The 20325-nt window shown below is 39.4% G+C and overlaps 3 protein-coding genes across 3 annotated transcripts in view; 2 read left to right on the top strand and 1 right to left on the bottom strand.

The window, feature by feature from the left end:
* The window catches only part of LOC145439649 (meprin A subunit beta-like), a 171752-nt gene that overhangs the window by 25802 nt on the left and 125625 nt on the right, over window positions 1-20325 (top strand). The gene's annotated exons all lie outside the window — the stretch shown is intronic.
* Window positions 1407-3570, top strand: LOC145438759 (receptor-type tyrosine-protein phosphatase alpha-like). The gene is made up of 3 exons (XM_080316112.1): window positions 1407-1467; window positions 3202-3338; window positions 3402-3570. The coding sequence occupies exons 2-3, from the start codon at window positions 3214-3216 to the stop codon at window positions 3541-3543; spliced, it is 267 nt and encodes an 88-aa protein (XP_080172238.1). The 5' UTR covers window positions 1407-1467; window positions 3202-3213; the 3' UTR covers window positions 3544-3570.
* Window positions 8034-17244, bottom strand: LOC145439974 (receptor-type tyrosine-protein phosphatase T-like; the record flags this gene model as incomplete). Its single annotated transcript, XM_080317641.1, has 12 exons — window positions 17077-17244; window positions 14681-14777; window positions 14549-14613; window positions 13705-13839; window positions 10620-10742; window positions 10399-10556; window positions 9583-9718; window positions 9345-9448; window positions 8772-8896; window positions 8470-8546; window positions 8177-8305; window positions 8034-8093 (listed from the first exon to the last, which is right to left on the bottom strand). Coding segments are annotated over exons 2-12 (1206 nt in total), but the record flags the coding sequence as incomplete, so codon positions are not given.

The following is a 20325-nucleotide window of genomic DNA, read 5'->3' as shown; positions in this document are numbered from 1 at the left end:
AATAATGGTGTTTGTCGACGACAATGGTCATTTACACCAGGCCGATATTTCTTATAATTGATTCCGTAACCGTCGACGTGTAGCAAGGCGCACACTTATAGAAATACCAACTCGGACTCGTGTTCTCCTCACTATACCGACAATCCTAAGGGGAGGTTGGGGAAGCGAGTGGCGCAGTTGGTTAAACACTGTAGTCACGACATCGATGGTTGATGGTTCGAGTCTCGGCTCTGCCATGTTTCTATGTGTCGGAGGTTTATCTGGGCTCCTCATCGCCGATCCCGCTGTGATACAGCGCATTGAAAAAGCCCAGACAAAGAGAGAGCCGAACTCACGAAAGGAGGCAGCAAATGAGCAGAAAAAGGACTCAAGATCATGAAGACATGACATTATGCGTTTATGAAATTTACTGTGTGGGCGCACATAACCACGAGTTGAAAAGCGCCAATTATATATGAGTTAATAAACAACAACAACAACAACTAAGGGGAGGTCAAGACATGCAAAGATCAGCATGCAACAAAGTGACTAATAATAATTGGCCTGCCCTGACCGACCCTCCACCAACTCTACCGGTGATTCTGATCACATGGGATGAGAAATAATATGTAGAACTATTAATTTTCATGACGAAATTCATGAATGAATCTGAAAAAATTTTCGCGCTTGGCGCGACTATGAACAGCCTACATTATTTAATAGATTAGTACGGAGTTAGCCGGAAATGGACATAGACACTTTAACATGAGTATTTAGCGTCCTGCTAGCTCATTACGACTATTCCCTGGAATGCGGCCGTATGCTACATGAGTAGTCGAAATGCGGCCGTGACTGGCAAAAAGATTGGCCACCCCTGCTGTATGAGAGTGCTGTTCTCAAATCAACATTGTCTTCGTCATTATTGGCGAGAAATGGCTTTGAAGTTGCATTGCTGTCGTTAAAATACATTCATTAAATACGATTTCTTCCTTGTATACGTGGATAAATGGGCGAATAATGTATCGATTCAGCAATCCGGCCCGCCACGTACTTAATTTTCCTATATCCGGCCCGCCAACTTGGAGAAGTTGCCCGCCCCTGATGTACAATGTACAGTGTAGGACATTGATGAAATTGATTGAACATTGATGGACCATTGATGGAATTCTGCTTTATAAGCGGCTGTGTCTTTTCCCTGCATCTGATTTGTCTGCATACATAAGTATAGGAAACCTGCCGTTTGTAACTACTTGCAATGTAGAATAAGGGCAGCCACACGTATAGCCACATCGCCGGCTCATTCGGTAGGCTTATAGCTAATGGAGTTTGTGGATCGTTTGCATTTCACGAAGAGTGATCACCATTCGTTAACACGAAAAAATACTATACTGTCGATGCTGATGAGCCTTTGTTGCTGGAAGGGGGAGCCGTGGCCAAACGGAAAGTGTGACTGAGAGGAGATTTATTGTCGAAACGTCACAACGACAGGTTACAATAGCTATATGCCTTCCATACAGTTTTCGACGATCTGCATGTAAATGCCATCCATGTACTGATCATTCTAGTATTTTTTTATGGTTTTAACTTGTACTAAATTTGATTGGTAAGAGAGACATTGTTTCCCACGACGACGAATCGGATAATCCTAACATTGTGTGTAATCTGATAATGGCAGCCCTTTCGCAATGAGAAATACTTAAATAGCTGGTTCGTGGTACAGAAAGAAAAATACCTACCCAGGCTCAACTAAAAGACAATCGCAAACAATCGCAGCGACGCAGCACAATGACCATAACAATGGCCCTCGCGTGGTTGCGATTGTTCAGAACAATGCCGATTTTCAAACTTTGAGGTGTATTTCAAAGGGGTTCCATTGCCCTGATTAGATTTTAATGTATATTTTCGGAGTCAGTGAAACAGTGGCTTTCAAATAAGATCAACTTTATTGAATTTAAGCATGCGGGTCGTCAGCCATGGGATTAGAAATTTTGTTGCGTTCAGATTGCTGAGCAGTAATTGCCTCCGGGCAAGCAAGCGTGACGACGGGTGTTGCGTATCTATCCGTAGGTTAGTTATCTATAATCGGTGGTTCTTAACCTTTTATCCTGTAGCGCCCCCTTTCGAAAATAGCCTGGGTCTGACGCCCTCACAAATTTAAAAACGGCGGTAAAAACAAGGGTTGATGGTTCAAATTCCTGTCGGTTTTTTCGGGGTTGAGACTTCACTATTGGAAATAGCTTGAATCGCGCCCGAGGACCACTCGATTAATTACCGCTATATGATAATTACATGTGCTATGTTCGGGATCAAATCAAGTTTGTTATAGCAACCATCGGGTACGGGCTCATACCATCTGGTCGATTAACTTTAACATGAATGTATTCCAAACAAAGACAACCATAATATATAATGTTCATGTCAAGTTGTGGATCACAAATCTAAACAGTATCATCCATTATGATACGATGAAAAAATATCCTGGAGATTTAATTTTGTAGCTCTCAAATACAAATATATTTAGTTCATCATTTTAACCAAAAAGCTTCAAAGCATCTTTTTTGTACAAAGGGCTCTCACTCTCTCTCTTAAAATTACAGTGTCTCTTTTTTCGATTTCGACAGGCTGCTCCCTGCGGGATAAAATACCTAGTTCGGAACATTTTGTGGCAAATAACCCGAGGCAGCGTGATGGGAGTATTTTAATGGGGAAGTGACGATACAAAGTATATGCAAGTAATTTTACATGAATTATAATAAACCACTGCATACATGGAACGATGTTGCAAATACTGCCGACATGTATTTCGCGCGCAGCGCGACGAAAAAGGTCGAGATTTGATAGATTTTGTCTAATGATAATTTGTGATGAGAACTCAGGGATATAGGCTATAGAACTGTTCTTCTACTATATAATCATTAATAATATGTCCCTACTGCACCCTCTAATGCGACGTCATTTCTCTTCGACGTCGCTCATACCATCCACATGAGCCCAGCGCCACCAATATCACCTCCGAACGTTTCCACCCCTGAACCTTTCCGCGACCTTTAAAATATAAATCACCCCTTTGGGGGCGATGGGGACATTGTTACGAAACATTGGCTTAAATGATCGATTGCAACATTTTTTACGGGGTTTTATTCCTAATATGCTGTGCCGTGAAAAAAAGTTTTGGTGGTGTTTTTGTTATGTAGTACACCAATTACGTTCATCCGTTGACAGGTCGCTGTGACGATGCTGCAATGCAATCTTATGGATGACGATGGAAGATATGTCGGCGAAGAAATAATTTCTTTAATTCAAGTCATGAAAACAACAGCTCTTCAAGCGGAACATAAAGTCACCATAGTTCAGGGCAGGTAAACAACTGCTTTCCAAGCTAAACTACGTCCATCTTCAAATGGTCCTATTTATACACGCAGTGACGGGATTGGACCTACAGGAGTTTATTGCACCCTCGTAAATTTATTGGATCACATTGGCAAGGAGAGAAGAATTGACGCCGTAAGGACCGTCAAAGATTTGAAATACGCTCGGCCGATGATGGTGAAAAATCAAGTATGAAGATTATTTATCTGCAATTTACTATTTACAGTGATTTACCAGAATGAAATTTCCACTCGGTATTAAAACTAATATCCCCATCATGAAGAACAATATGAAGAGATTGTCAGGGTAACAAAACGAGGTTGTAACTGTCAACAACTCGTCCACTGGTGCCTTGTTACAAATTTACGATCTTATTATATGAAAGTAATGGTAAAATATTTTTCAATTTGAAATCAACTCTGTGGTAAAAATCCGGATGTATTTGAAGAGATACATTCCCGAATCCGGATCAGTGTTAAATTCCTGCAAAACATTTTCATGCAGAATTGGAACCTTGAATAGTTGGTTCGTGGTACAGAACTTGAAGATAGCGTTCAATACAACATCCATTACAGTAAAATATTTAATCAACTTGAATACTTTTCGGGTGCCTCTTTTCAAGAGTTAACGGCACACTGAAGGGATTTAATCAGAATGAAAAGCAAAACCAAAAACGCAAACTATGACGCAACAATCGGAACCTTGCAAAATTTTGCGATACGATTGATTTCATTTGAACCTGCATATATCAATTCATCGCTTTGCTACCGAAAACATCGAATCTTGCAAGTTGTCGAACTGTATCGCTTCGGAGCATCAAGAGTTATACACAGATATTTTCCCAATAAGTTACCTCATGTGTTTGATGACTTTTTCATGTCTGCTATGCATGTCGACTGCCATAACACAAGATCCTCGTCAAGGGAAATACATAAATACATTCCAGGCCCCCTAATAGCAACCCAACTTAAATATCTATCGACTACCCATGGAGCCATCAACTGGAATGCATTACCACAACATATTTCTCGAATTGCCGTATAATAAATTTTTAAAACGACATAGGATACTGGATTACCTTTTGTATTCGTAGTTGTGCCACCTCGACCAGTGTGATTCATTTATTTGCTACAATCTTTCAATTTTCCTTCAATTGTTTTTATTATCCAACATTCGCTAGAGACAGATTATGTAGCGACAATGTAGGCCTACCTGTTTTGTGTGGTCGTGATCAGATTAGTTGACCTCCAAGGTCGTATCGGTCCCGAATACTGTGCATATTTTCTGCAATACCATTGTTGCCGGCTGTCTGTTCTGTATATCGTTTGGATTAAAATAAAGACTCCCTTTCCTAATGAAATGAACTAATGAATTGAGCGAAAGCATCAAAAACATTCAGACCAATATATATTCATTTTATTGCAGGAACAGCAGCCTACAACTTGTGCTACAAACTAGTCTGGTCTTACTTGAATTCCACCAAGATTTGATCATTACAATCACGTCCGCATCAGAAGCTGAAACGTACACTGCAAACGAATAAAGGCTTTATATATTTGAGTGAATTTTAAACATGAAGCGAATGGTTGACTCAAGGATAGGCATATAGATCTACCCAGTATATAGAATAAACGTTTCGTCATCTCACACCTATCGAGTTTTCAGCATTCTATTCGCTTCGTCGCTATGTTTGTCCTTATTTACTTATCCATGTTACCTCGACTACAATGGTCATTTACACCACAACGGTATTCTTTATCTGCCGACTTGTAGCACTGTATACTTTCGAGATGGACTTTTTGTTAGACCCCAGTTCCGCTAATCACATGGTGACGAGGGGCCTGGATAACCTCTAACAAATGAGTAAGAATTTTGGTATTAAGCTTCGTTAGACTCGCACTAGCTCAATGGTTCTAAACCTTCTTGTATTCGCGGACCCGCTTTGGACCCTCACGGACCCCCCCTTCTCACGCACATACACACGCACCAAGTTTTAGTGTGAATTTAGCTCTAATATAGTGAACGGCTATCAGTCCTGTGGAAATATAGCAATATTTAGAAATAGTTAGCAGTTATGCAGCAAAAATGCTTCGTGTTGGTCAAATTAAAATTAAAATACAAATTCAGTAATCACCATTTTAGAAAATTGGAGGTTTCGCGAATCCCCTGAAACTACTTCACGGACTCCCGGTTAAGAACCACTGCACTAGTATTTCGTCCATTCAATCGCTAGACGTCGTCGAGTACGGTCGTCTCTTGATTAGCTCTTGTCAGCTCTATCAAAGCACCGAGTCGTTCAGACAGAGGCGCTTTGTCATTTCATTATCTAACCGTATCAGTTAATCACCAATAGATACACTAGTCAGAGTAGTCTAGTCAGTAGTTCTCCAATTCCTTTTGTAGGAAATGGAGAACATGGACGCAGAAACGTCTAGTCGTATGAAGCGCAAGAAGTGTAGCGTTAAGGCAACCTAACGATTTAATCACGTAGCCATCAAGATTCAGGAAAAAAAGCTATTTTTGAACAGCCCTACTATACATTCATCATGATATTAATGTTTCAATTTAATCATGCGTATTAGCATCAATAGATAGACCTCTTTCAGTAATGTTGTTCATTACAGAAAGAAAGTACTAATATTATTATGTACAGAGGTGGTCAAAGTAGTCAAGAAAGCTACTCAAGTAGAAGTAGAAGTAGCGAAGAAAAAATCTACTCAAGTACAAGTAGAAGTACTTCTTCCGTAAGCAACCTAAAACTACTTGAAGTAGAAGTACTTTTTACCGACTTTAAATCTACTCAAGTAAGTAAGTAGTTTCAGAAAAGTCAAATATACGCTCTCGTTGACTGTCTATAAAACTAACTCTAAAGATGACGATTCTGTCACTCAAATGAGGTGTCATATCATTGATACACAACCACGCCAATGTTCAATGAATGCAACTTCTTTGTTTCGATTTGAAGATGTACTTATTTGAACAGCTTCCTGGAGGTACAGAACTTCAATACACAATTGAATAGTATATTCATATTTAAATGAACGCGAGTATTGTGCCTAGGAGTCGACTTTTATCTAATTACACCAGCCAAGGCTGTGTTAACAAGAGGAGTTCGTGTACTATCTAAAAATAGTACATTTAACGCTCTCATGTTCGAAATTTCATGCTGGTGACGTCATATTTTGTGATACGATTGTTGATAAACTATGTTCTTTTGAATTTTCTACTACAGTGGTTCTCAACCTATATGTCTTTGCGGACCACTTCTGGACCATCATGGATCCGTGTGGACGTCCTCAAATTTAAGTTCAAATTTAGCTTAATTATTGTGCAGCGGTCATCTATCTTGTGCCATAATTAACTGTAGGCTAGTGATAAATAGCAGTAAATGACCAGTGGTTCCCGACCTTTTTCGACCCATCGCCCCATTTTCAAAGTCAACACCGATCATCGCCCCCCAAATTTTGTGCACCGATAATTGGGCATACAGACTGTAATGACCGGCGGGTTGACTAAAAAAAGGTCATCTTTCTCCTCTCAGAGCTGAAAATAACGTTTTTCGCTCCGCATTGCTAGGTGGATGACTAAAAAAAAAAAAAAAAAAGGTCAGCCGTGACTGCCTAATCGCGTCGAGCAAGTGCGACGGTGAAGATATTGTGCCATGTAACGGGTTAAGCAGCCGCGGCAGCTGGTCTTGAAGAAATTTCAATAAATTGCAGCTCCATTACGGTGGCGTTCTGAAGAAAATGGCCGCGGCAAAAAATTGTTCTTTTTTACCTTCAATTTGAGACCACATCATTTTTAAAGCGCAGTGCCCCTTTAAACAGTATAGCATATTTTTCACAGGATACCGGTAGTCAACTGCCTTGCGTGATTTGAAACAATACCGTACCATGCTGAGCAGGCCTGACAGAATATAGCTCCATACATTGGATTATCATTTTTAGACCTAATACATTTCTAGTCAACTCTCACAAATATGGTTAGAACGATCAATGAATGTGAAAGCGGACAGCTACTTTTATCCATCGCATACAGTGTAAGAACAATAAATGGGATGGGAAACCCTACACAAGAGTGCCCATTAAACATGACAGCCCGCGAACCCATGCTCCTAAACCAATGCGTGCCAAGTTATGCTTATCACACTTAACTGTAAGTCAGCAGCAACTTTTCAAACCACACCTAGAAAGACCAATACCCCGCCAAAAAAACGACATGTGCGAAGCACAACAGCAGCGGAGTGGAGATAAGCTGAATGTCACGATGGTTTGATACGTGGGTCTTTATTTCGTCATAATCGATATCAGGATGCTTAGTCAGGTGTGATGTATATTACGCAGCGCGTGCGCTGTCGTGTTCTGTGATGACAGGACGACCTCGACGTAACGAAAATGACCTTACCGTAGCATAATACTTCTACTTGACAAACTATAAATAGCGAAAAGTAAGTAAGTAAGTCCCTGCATTTTGTGAAGTAGAAGTAGAAGTAGCGAAAATCAGATCTACTTGAGTAAGTAGTACAAGTAGAGCAAAACTACTTGAGTACTTCGAAAAAGTAGAAGTACTTCGTTACTGACCACCTCTGATTATGTATGGAATTAAGTTGACATGCTGAAATTACATAACGATGGACTAACTGGGTCGCCGTTTAATCTTTTCACTTTGAGGTGTGTTTCTGTTACGCAAGAATGGTCCAGACTAAGCGTGTCGGAATCAGTCGGCATATAGATGAATTTATTCGTCTACGGAAATAATAACATTGATGGCGTTATATAATGATTTGTTGTCGACAGTACAAGCCATTATGTGATTATATGGAGCATACCGAGTTTGTATCGCAGTCCAGATCTACAACTGTCGTAATGTTGTTGTCCGTAACAGCTCTCCAAAAAAGATCTACCTTGTCCTGCTTAGGCGTTCGTGCTGCGATTATTGAGAAGAAAGGGTCTTCTGTCTGTAAGTACGAGGCTTACGCTACAAGTAATTTCTAACACATAGTAGGTTATGCCATGTCTTAGAATAGTCTGGCGTACACTTGATGTAATTGGTACGAACTGATATATAGCTAAGTAATAGCCTAGCCCTAGGTTATGATGATTTTGAATAACTTATAATTACCTGAATCCACGATGCATCGAAGTTGGGGGCACGGCATTCGTCACTATCCATTGTAATCAGCACTTTGGAAAATTCATCTGAGATGATATTATAAGTGAGTTATAGGGAGAGGAAAAATATTGAATGTGCGATCCTCGCGATTAAAGGGAAGGTCAGCTTTGTAAAGTAGAACACTGTTGTTGCTAATGTAGTCCGGGTTAACAAGTCGACTGATAGAAGAGTGATTCGTTATTGTAATAATGTCATGTTTCAAACGAATACAGTCAAACTATTTATCAATCAAAATATAAAACAGAACTTACATAACATTATTCCGTCTATTTCGGTGTAATCCGAAGTCTCGAGTTCTGTTACGGAAGTTGTGTTCAAGGGAAGAACTTTGCCGATGATTTGAAACTGTCGGTGCAGTTTTCTCACTACTGATGGACTGCGACAACAAAAAGTATATCGAATTGGCATCTGGAGTAATACGCATGTGCGGTAGCGATTGTCCAACTATACAAATATAACTAATATCATTAGGTTAGTTGGCCTAAATTGTGGGCTGGGGAGTCGCAAATATTCCACAAGACTTCCCCCAGGACCATGCATAAACCCGACATTGGTATTATCAGGCTCCGATGCATTACTTAGCCTATAATGCAGTATGGCAATTCATCCTGGCCCAGGCTTTCTCATCAATGCAATTGTGACTTGACTCAGACCTGGCCTTTATAAATTATGCCAATTATTATTTGTAATTGTAATCCATTATTGAGACTGTATTTATCGGTTACGCATAGTACCCGCATATTACCTGCAAATAAAAGCATTTGAATTTCAGACTTTCGATGATGATTCGATTTTACTTCGACGTTTTACAAGAATATCCTCACCGCGTTAAATCTTGATATTCCCTTTGGAATTGTGTTGCGTCCATATCGGTGTTTCCATAAACGTGCGACTCGAGAATAAGTTTGTGGAGATAAACGTATTGATCCTGTAACAGACCACAGAAGGAGTTTCCAGAACTTTGATTTTGCGAATAGTCTAGTTCGGATACCATCATATTTATAGCTGATAGGATAATTTAATTATAGATCACGATGATAAATCGAGTGTACATTTACTCACTGCGTTCTGAACCATATCTATTTTTTGTTCCCTCATGTTCATTACGCATTCAAACACGTCAACACTCTTCCGTTCATTTTTTTCTTTCAGTAAAATATCATATCCTATGTAGGTACCGGTACGTCCAGCTCCGGCACTGAAAGCAAGTATTGAATGTCATCAACGTCTAGTAGGCTGACATCTTCAATAGGGTTCTTCAAAAAAATCTGTTTTAGAATTTCTGCGGCTGTTTCATAAAATTGTTAGGTTGGCTAAAAAAACGTTGCACACTAAATGTCCCCCAATGCCAACCAGTGGAAGTGAAGCTATTTGAGTTTTTCATCAATAATTTTGGGATTACCCATCGCTGATGATATTTTCGAATCCAGAACTTACAACTGCAATAATTTCGCTTCTGCCGGTTGGAATTTAGCGAAACTTGTTGTGCATCGTTTTTTTTAAACGAATTAACAATTTCATGGGATATGGGCGACAGTAAAATTTCAAAAGTCTTTTATATTTTTTGTATTAAATGCAAATTTTTCAAACTCCAATAGCTTCACTTCTACGAGTTGGAATTGAGCCAAATTTGGTTTGCCTCGTTTTTTTTTCGCAAACCTAACAATTTTATTAAATCATCGCAAAAATTTGAAGAACAAAAGTTATTTTGAACAATCCTGATATCCACTGGTTTTTATGCAATTAATACCAATTCTTTCTTGCTATTGACAAATTATTATCATAACAATTACTTACTTACAATTTACTGTACATATGTAGCGGGGACTGTAAGGCTGAAGTATATTTACATGCTGATGACAAAATTAGGCAGCGTACCTGCAATGCACAATAATCGGTCCAGGATTAGAATTTTGTTGGTAGTCCACCGACATCGCTTGGTACATATGTACAAGATGTGACGTCATCTGAGGTGCGCCATGGTCAGGCCAACTTATGAAATGATATTGAGTTGTGATGACTTCTTGCGCTCCATTCTTATTACAGTAATTTTCCATATATATTAATACAAGACGAAAATAACCCGACAAATATCATACCGATACTTTGAAATGTCTACATTTATAACCTCCGTGCGATGTTTCCCGGAGATTTTCAACAGTGAGACTGCCCGACAGCAGGATTTTTTCACTTTCCATAGGCCAGTATCGCTCGCATTTGTTCTGAAAGTATGGTGTTGGGTGACTCCATACTTTCGCAACTATTACGTTTTGTAATAGAGTAATACGCTAATCGAGATCACTCTGAATGATGATTACCATGAACCGTTATCATTGAGGTGGGGGTCAAAATTAACCCAGACCGAACAAACACGTGAGCCATTTTTAAATGAAAAGTTGGACTGTTCTTGCCAGCCATGTAATCTAAGACTGTGTTAGGTATACGATTACTAGGGTTACCATATTTTGGGATCCGGAAAGAATGACACTTTGTAATAATCACAAAAGTTGTATTCCCGGACTGGAAAACTACTGATTCTTTAGGTTTTACGGAAAATCATTCCATTCCCGAATGACCCACTTTAAAATAATACTGCATGATGTGGTGTTGACTAGAAAACCATACCCCTATAGTAGGGATGGTGTGAACCTCTGAAATGTTTAGGTTCGTGTGAACGCGAACCTTTTTGTAAGGTTCTGTGTGAACGCGAACGTGAACCTCATGACGTCACGTGAAGTGATAGCCTATATTAATGTACACGATGCCTAGCCACGACTCGATCCGCATAATGACATAATGCTGACGTATAGATTGGCGTTTTAAACGTCGTCAAATGTATCAACTGGGGATATCAAACGATGTAATAATCCCATAAAATCAATATCTTCCGTCGCTTTGTCAACAATTTCGACAATGACTTGCTAGGGAATGAAAGCTTACGCCTTAACGGTCTAGGCCAGACCGGACAATGTATTCGGCGTCTGAGTATTGCTACGTCGATATTGAGCAGAGTGTAAAACGGGTTCCTATACTTGATACCGATATTACCCCATTATCAAGTTATACAGCAGTAGCCAACACCTCAGTGGCGAGATAGCGCAGTGGTATAATCCGCGGCTGCATCACCAATGGGTGCGGGTTCGAGTCCGACCGAGGTCGACTTCCGAATTCCGATGCCTACGTGTTGGAGGTTTACCTAGGCTCCTCCTCGCCACCTCATCCGCGTCAGCTGTGTCTTACAAAAGCCTAGCGGTGGGACGTACTATAAGTCGGCAGTTACGGAAAATAAGAAGAATATCGGTATGGTGTAAATGACCATATATAGTCGACAAACACCATGAATACCCCAAAACAAACAAACACCTCAGACGCATGGATTCGGTTTGTATGATTCAATAAACATATCAAATTAAGATTGAATCCGTGCGCATGCTAGATTTTTTACATCAGACAAGTATATCAAGTTCATTGATTGGTTGAATAAGCTTCATTCGCTGACTACCTACATGTAGTGTATTTCGCTCTTGATGTAGCGTGATTGCGGTTCAAGGTCATGCAGAGTCACTAAATATTCACCACCGGAAAGCTAGATGTTTCGAGCAAAATTTTGTAACAAAGCAAGTAAAATTTTTAAGATTGTCAAGGTGCATGCTCGTTAAGTGTTGATTGTTTTATATGCTGCCAGCGCCATGTATATAGTGGCCTGCAGTTGAAATGCAATAAATTTCAACCAAAGCTGTTATAATGAAGTGAAAATTGTAATATATGAGAAAGGTTCACAGTGCAGAACCTACCAAGGTTCGTTTGTGAACTTGAACATCTAAATTTCTAAGGTTCACACGCAGAACGCGAACGTGAACCTCACGTTCACACCATCCCTGCCCTATAGTATCATCATCTATCATCCATTAGCTGATTGACGCTAATATCTCGTCGTCATGAGCAATTTATTGCATATAGCACAGATTTGGAATGAAAACCTCATAGACTTGGTCTTTTTCTTCGTGTTTTGATCCATCTGAATCCGGCTATTTATGGCTCCTGTGACAATTTTATGCCAGCATGTGGATGGCAGACGCAGCAAGTAGATAAATAAATTCGCTGATCAGTCAATTCCACACTTCCTTTCGCAAAAATCTACCTCGGCTGGGGTGGAAATGGTCGGCGTGGGGCTCGTAAAAATGAACACTCATCGTATAGCATTATGGAAGTTGTGATAAGAGAAGTGTCTAGAGCAAAATTAACAAGGAAATATGAAGTTTAACTGATGAACTCAATTTTGACCCAACCTCGTCGTTCGTGTTTTGCGTACTGAGCCTTTGTGACGAGCGGCAAAAAGGGGCACTGCGCGCTAAACATGATGCGCTCACAAATTAGAGACACAACTAATCACTGCAGATAAATGATTTTCCAAATTATCCTTATCACACACGCGCGATCTCTGCGGTGGTGTCACATCATGTGGAAGCGCAGTGAAAAACGGATCTTATATGTTTTTCGCATATACAAATCTCATATAATGGGGCTATACCGCTATATTATAGAGGCCGCCAGAGACAAATAAATTAAACCTACAATAAAGACTATATTACATTGACATGCGGTAACAAATGATACTTTGGGTACAGATTCGTGAATCACAGAGACAGCCGAGCATAAATTCAATATAGTTGAACCATACAACCGTATTAGTAGGGTTGCATTTAAAACGAATGGTGTTTTAAAACACTTTGTTTAAAACATGTTTTAAATAGCGTTTTAAACAAAGCCCTTTTTTTCAAAAAAATTGTGTTTATTTTAAGTTGTAAAATTATGCCATAATTGTGTAAATACTTTCCAAAAAGCATGTTGTATGAGCCTATACGGACAATTACCACCCGATATAGACGACGTATATTGATATGGGATGGTGGGAACCCTCAAAATAGTCGGTTCAACAGCAATGGTACAGATATTTCGTCAAAGAAGCTATATTTTGACCTATATTTTTAATTATCAATGTCAATCTACTATGGTGTCACAATTGAATATTCGTGACGTCATGGATTTAATAATAAAACAAAACAAAAAAGTGTTTTAAACAAGGGCCCTGTTTTAAACATGTTTGTTTTAAATTGATTTTTGTCTTAAATGCAACCCCACGTATTAGACAGAGAGCATTGCGATAAAGAGCTCCCTAATTACCTTTCCCGATTCCACAGTCCGTGTCAACATCACAATAATTGTACTGCCATTTTCCAGGACCATCAACCAAAAATCTTCTATTGTTGCCTTCAATGGACCTTGCGTTGCGATGAATTTCGCTTTCACGTTATAACCCTGCGGGAGATGGACAATCGCGTGTATCGTAATTCCACGAGTACTCCAAATATATTAGAACTGCCTCGTTGCGGCCCGTATTCCTACATGCATCCAATTTTGACTCCTCAAAAAATGAAAATTTGAGCGTGCGTCACGCGAAGAAGCGCTGTTTTTACTGGTCCGTGGACATATGAGCATGCGACATTACAGCATGCGAGACTTCGGCATGCGACAATTTGGCATGCGACACATGAGCATGTGGGTTAAATTACGGGTTAGGGGTAGGTTAGGGTTGGATTTATGGTTGGGTTAGGGTTAGGGTTTAGGTTAGGTTAGGTTAGGTTAGGTTAGGTTAGGCTATGTCTCGGGTTAGGGTAAGTTTTTGGGTTATACAGTCACATGCTGAAGTGACGCATGCTGATGTGTTCCATGCTGAACTGTCGTTTTCCAATGTGTCGCATGCTCATGTGTCGGGCAACCGTTTTTACTGATACGAGATGCAGCAATGATTTTTATTTACAATCGGGATTAACAAAGTGTTCTAATAAGAGTAATTTTTCTGCGTCTTCTAACCAACATTCTTAGTCAGTAACTACCTCCCAAATTCTCAACTAGCGAGTTGAAAAGGCGACGCCACCATCGAATACAAATCGAACAAAATGCAAAAAATTTCGACATTGAATTACGACCCAGATCATTGACTCCCATTTCTGTACAAACTACTCACGTCCACGTAACAGGCGTTGATATATCCGGTCGACGAGTCGCGCAGAATAACGCGGCTTGAATCATCTGTATACCAAACGCACATAGGCTAATTATATGTTGAATTTCAGACGCACCGATCTCATGATAATACATGGCAAGATATTTTTGTATCGGTTCTTCGACTTGACAGACGGGTCAGCTCCGGCATCAATTGTGTGCGCGCGATAAGACGACTCCTCAACCATTCTCTGTTGCAAGTTAACGGCAATAAGGAGGAATTCTACAACAGGCTCATGTTTCGAAAGATTTTTCGGCATTTTGCGTTTGCAACGTGATCGTGACTATAGGGCCGGTCACAATGATTCGAGTACTGGAACCTGAATATAGTATTATTTCTGATGATTCGAGTTGAGATTAGTTTTTAGGGTACTGAAATTATCTTCTCCCCGTCATTTCGTAACAGCAATTACACTTTCGATACTATTTTTCACCACGGAGGCCGTAAACCTGTAAGTATCGCAGCGTACAAAATATGTAGTTTATTTGTTGGTGTTGGTGTTTGTCGACTACTATGGTCATTGGTCATTTACACCAGGCCAGTTCTAGGCTTTTATAAGACACCGATTACACGGATGAGATGGCGAGCACGAGCTAAGATAAATCCCCAACACTTAAGTATAGGAACGTGGCGAGATATGTAGTGGTATATAATCCACAGCTGCAACACCAATGGGTTTTGGATTCGAGTCCGACCGAGGTCGGCTCCAAAATTCGTACCTAAGTGTTGGAGGTTTATCTATAGCAGAGGTCTCAAACACGCGGCCCGCCAGAGCATTTTGTGCGACCCGCGACGACATTTTAGATTTTTATTATTTTGACAATATATAAGTGTCACATATATCTTTTCAGGTTATAAAGTGAAAATTCCCTCCTAATTTGCTCCGAAAGCCTGAAACTATTCATCAAACTTCACTACCAAATCAAATGCGAGCACTACCATGCAGTGTAAGATTCACTATTTCGTCACATTTCCAATTCATGAAGACAAAACCTGACCCTCAGACGATTCGTGACTGAAATTTGTGAGTTGGACTCGGACGCGAGCATTCTTAGAATTACTCAGACTCGGGCTCACTCGATGGCAAAATGAAAATGACTCGAGTGGACTCGGAGTGACAAGAATGCCATGAATTTGTTAGAACCACGGACGCAACACAACTAATCGCGTATCAGGGGAACAGTAATAGATCAGAAGGTCGCAGCATGGTATTTCGCTATCTAAGCAAGTAGTTATGGCAACCATTGGCAATCTGTTAGTTATACATTTGTAGTCGCTAAACCATGTTTTTATATAAGACCACTTGAAGGTAGTGGTACGCTCCAACGATGTAACAACAATGGGCCGTTCGGCGTTCCGACATTTCAATCACTAGGACACATTCAATAATATATTTATATTATTTGAAGAGATTTGGCCATGAAATTAATAAATAGCCTAGGCCTACTTATCAGAAGTATACCCGAATCCTGGATTGGAATTACAATGCTCAACCTAAAAATGTTTTGATATGAGATCAGTTTCTATTATCAACCTGTTAAATTCAAAATCTTCATAGTAGCTGCAAAATAATAACCCGATAGCTTCTTATGATGGCATCATACATTTGTCCACCCATATGGTGTCTATATCTTATAATTAATATATATCAAGTACAACAACAATTATATTCAAATAGGCATAAATGTGATGATTCTTTTCGTGCCAGGCCTAAATTGATACAAGAGTAAATCACATTTTGACGATGTGTGTTTACTGCCAGTCTGCTGGATCGGCTCACTTTCAATAGGACAATTCATTCCCATCAAATAAGGCCTACTTGGAAAGACATAGAATACCTCTATAAATTCTGCGGCCCGCGGCGTCGTCAAAACTGGAAAACTGGCCCGCGAGCACATTTGAGTTTGAGACCTCTGATCTATAGGCATCTCCTCGCTATCTCATCCGTGTAAGCGGAGTCTTATAAAGGACTAGAAGTGGGCCGTGCTACAAGTCGGCAACTACGAAATAAAAATAAAGAATATCGGCCTGGTGAAAATTACCATATAGTAGCCGACAAACACCATGAATACAACAAACAAACAAACTTGGGTAGGAATTCTGGTGTCAAACTGGGTCGGACTCGAACCCGCAAGCCATATTTGTTGCCCCAGCTGTGGATTAAACCGCTACGCTATCTCGTCACGATAAATATGTAGTACAGAGGTACGCAAATTAGTTGAATGAAAAATCTTTGAAGTCGTGATTAAACCACATCATTGTCGCACAATGCAATGAAATAGGCATGGTCGAAAAATACCAAATGATGTGATATAGAACTGGTATTATATTCTTTATGGTCGCATAAAAGGTATCTATCGAATCACTTTGGTACGCCATTTGTATAGCCCTCATCGTGAGTTATGTTCAAAATTACGTCTCGTTCTGGTAACTCTCGCATGTATTGTATCGGTCATATGAATATAGGACTACAAACTAATCATATTGACCTTGAATTCCGCCGGGAATATCTCGTTCTTATTTTCCCTCCCATTTGCGTAGATTGCTTCCAGATTGCCGATTTTGATTCGAGTGTTCTCTAACGTCTCGTCGTTGTCACCAACCACGTAGTTTTCGTAAGTTACGGTTTCTGAGAAGTACTATTTTCGCTCTTTAAGAAGAACTTGGCGATAACACTACTGGATTATTTTCTGTATTGTGATGCTTGTGCAACGGCCTCCATCAAAATAATTTTCTTTTTGGCAAAACATCTACGAGTCTTTTCGGGGGTTTTCAAAGTTGTTGATTATGAACATCACATTAGTTTTGCCAGATTGGCTTTGCTTTAGAAGATACGTATACCCCTAAAAGCCCAAATTACTGTATTTACCCCTAAATATTTCACTTGGTAGGAGATAAATAGTAGCTTTTAACCTATGCGCATAAATAGATAATTGACTATACAAATAACTCTCATTTCGTCCTCAGTCATTCAATCAATATAAACATTGAACATGACCTGATTCGAAATCTTTGTTTGTCAAAAAAGCAGTTTGTCAAGCCTAAAAATTGTAATTTTGCACAAGGGATCTACCAGGATAAAAGAGGGGTATAACGCTCTCAAATTTATCCTTGAAGAGCTCAACTACAATACTCATATGCGTCCCATCTCTTATGACTTGTAAATGTACAAATTCCTTCTGGGCCAACAGAGTGGGCACATCTAGTATTCGTATTAAACGGGAAGCGAAAAGCGGATGGTATCTTATCTTTGATGGACCTCAGATATTCGAATATGAATGAAAGATTCTAATTTCATGGTAACAAAAGAGCTCAGTGTATGGAATTCCATCAAGGGTGTAGGAAAATAACTGGTGAAAGATCACAAAGCACCCAACTACTAACAGTTGGTCTGAAAATTGGTATTTGCATATATGGAAAACTTGGAGCAAACATGAGCAATAGAGTTCTCCTTCTGTTCAGTCATCTTGATATATTTCCTGATCATCTTCATGATTAGAGTTGAGAGTAAGAGGAAAGGTTCCACCAAGATATCAAAACACCAAAAGAAATACATTTGGGCCATTGAGATGGACATATTATGGCAGATTATTGCTGGAACCTTTCGAAAGACTACACTAAATTGCTTATAAGCGAAAATCATATCAAAAACAATTTAATTTTAAGATAAATTATTAATATTTTATTGCCACTGATTATTTTTGATTTGCAATAGATGGTTGACATAAAACTGATTGAATTAGTTCAATTTTAATTGATTATTGAGGGAGATAGGTTCATAAATAAATTCGAGTTTATTTGTGTGCATGATATCCGTGAAAGTCTGCCCTTTATAAAGCGACTGAGCTGTTCGTACATCAGCCCATATACGGCGAAAATATGAGATTTTAGTCAAAAATAGCCCCATGGGTTATCTCCAAAACAAGAGCCAATTAAAAAAGGTCATATTCGGAATCAGTGCCCTTCAGAAGCCCCAAATCCACACTTACTATGTCTGCCTAAAAATATGTATTGACCAGATTAATTGATAGTGATAGTGTTATTGGTCAATGCATTTTAGTTGAATAGTCATGAGGCCTCCATATTCTTTACTCATTCGTATATTAATGCACGTCAGCTCGTCACGGTATAAAAAATGCATAAGCGAGGATTTAGGTAAACATTTTAGCTCTGTGTTGATGAAATGTTGGTTTGCTTATTTAGGTCACAAATCAAACCTCGAATCGTTGAATCGTTTTCATTACCGTTCCCACAGTCATAATCCCTTTGATTCATTGAATCAACGCTATCGCAGATTGGCGCTGGCATTCTGAAAGGCAATTGCGTTGGTATGACAACCCAGGGTTATTCGAAAACGATTACTAACTCTTCGGGAATTTCGAAAGTCGCGTTGCGTTCTGCGAAGCCCATTTGATCACTTATCCTTTTCGCGTTTCTCTTTCTAAAAATAGTCCAAGCTCATTAATTGCATTTAGCAAGATACGCGCTTATTATAGTTACATTTAAAACCAATCGGGTTTTAAATCACACCTGTTTGAAACATGTTTTGAACAAAAGTCATTCTAAAATTATGCTTCATAAATAGGTGGTCATGGATAAAAACAGATCAACATAAAGATAGAATGTATCAAACAGGACCGTTATTTCTAACATGTCTGTGTAAAATGTATTTTTATTTTTGCAATATACCTAAAGTTATTGTAGGACGCCTCAAGCCCAAAAGTTCACGGCTCTGGAGGAATGCAGCATCGCAACTATATTTCCTCAGAGAGTTACTCTCGACAGCATCATGCAACTTATTTCGCATACTTTTATTTCCTGTATTGATTCCTATTGAGTAGCCTACTGCGGGTAAGTCCAAAGGGTGGACAACTGGACATAGGTCGATGCGAAAGGAGATCTTAAACTCATAATGTACTTTAGGTGCAACTTTTTTTACTGTCGCATGGGAACATTCATGCTATGAATATGGTACAAATAGGCTCCTCCTCGCCATATCATCCGCGTAGGCGGTATCTTACAAGAAAAGCCTGGAAGTGAGCCGTGTGCAGAGTATGGGCCTGGTGAAAATGACAATAGTAGTCGTCAAACACCATGAATACCTCAAACAAACAAATATGATACAAAAATGTGGGCTATTTTGTTCGGAGATATATTTTAGTTAACGTACTGAAATGCGCATGACGAAACATTCCAAGTGTGCAATTGATTCAACTCACCTTCTTATCGTTACAATCACTATAATCGCCGTCACGACCACGAGAAATAAACTTGCTCCGCCCAGAGCCAACGGCAATGCTTGAGGCATTGACGTGAGACCTAGAGCAACAATTGCATTGGGTCGAATACTTTTAAAAAACGACGCACACCAAATTTTAATTCATTCCAACCAATAATCGCTGATTTCGTACAGTTTGAAAATTTTGAATTTACCCAAAGATGCAAAAAAGTTTTTGTCAAAATTTTCTGTCAACCCCATGAAATTGTTGCGCTGTCTTCAAAGACGATGCAAAACAAATTTGACTCAATTCCAACCAGTAGAAGCGGAGTTATTTGAGTTTTTCGATGATAATTCTTGGATTATCCACCGATCTAGGATAATCGCCGAATTATCGAAGAAAATCTCAAATAGCTCCGCTTCTACTGGTTGGAATTGAGTCAAATTTGTTTTGCATCGTCTTTGAAGACAGCGCAACGATTTCATGGGGTTAACAGAAAAATCTGACAAAAATTTTTTT

Source organism: Botryllus schlosseri, chromosome 5 (assembly GCF_051294905.1).
Source record: "Botryllus schlosseri isolate E-star chromosome 5, Bs_hap1, whole genome shotgun sequence".
Lineage (NCBI taxonomy): Eukaryota > Metazoa > Chordata > Ascidiacea > Stolidobranchia > Styelidae > Botryllus > Botryllus schlosseri.
This window is presented reverse-complemented; position numbering and strand designations above follow the sequence as displayed.

Coding starts and splice junctions, on each gene's coding strand:
- LOC145438759 (XM_080316112.1), top strand. CDS start 3,214: ATGCTGCAATGCAATCTTATGGATGACGATGGAAGATATGTCGGCGAA. Junction 3,339..3,401: donor GTCACCATAGTTCAGGGCAG/GTAAACAACTGC, acceptor TTATACACGCAG/TGACGGGATTGGACCTACAG.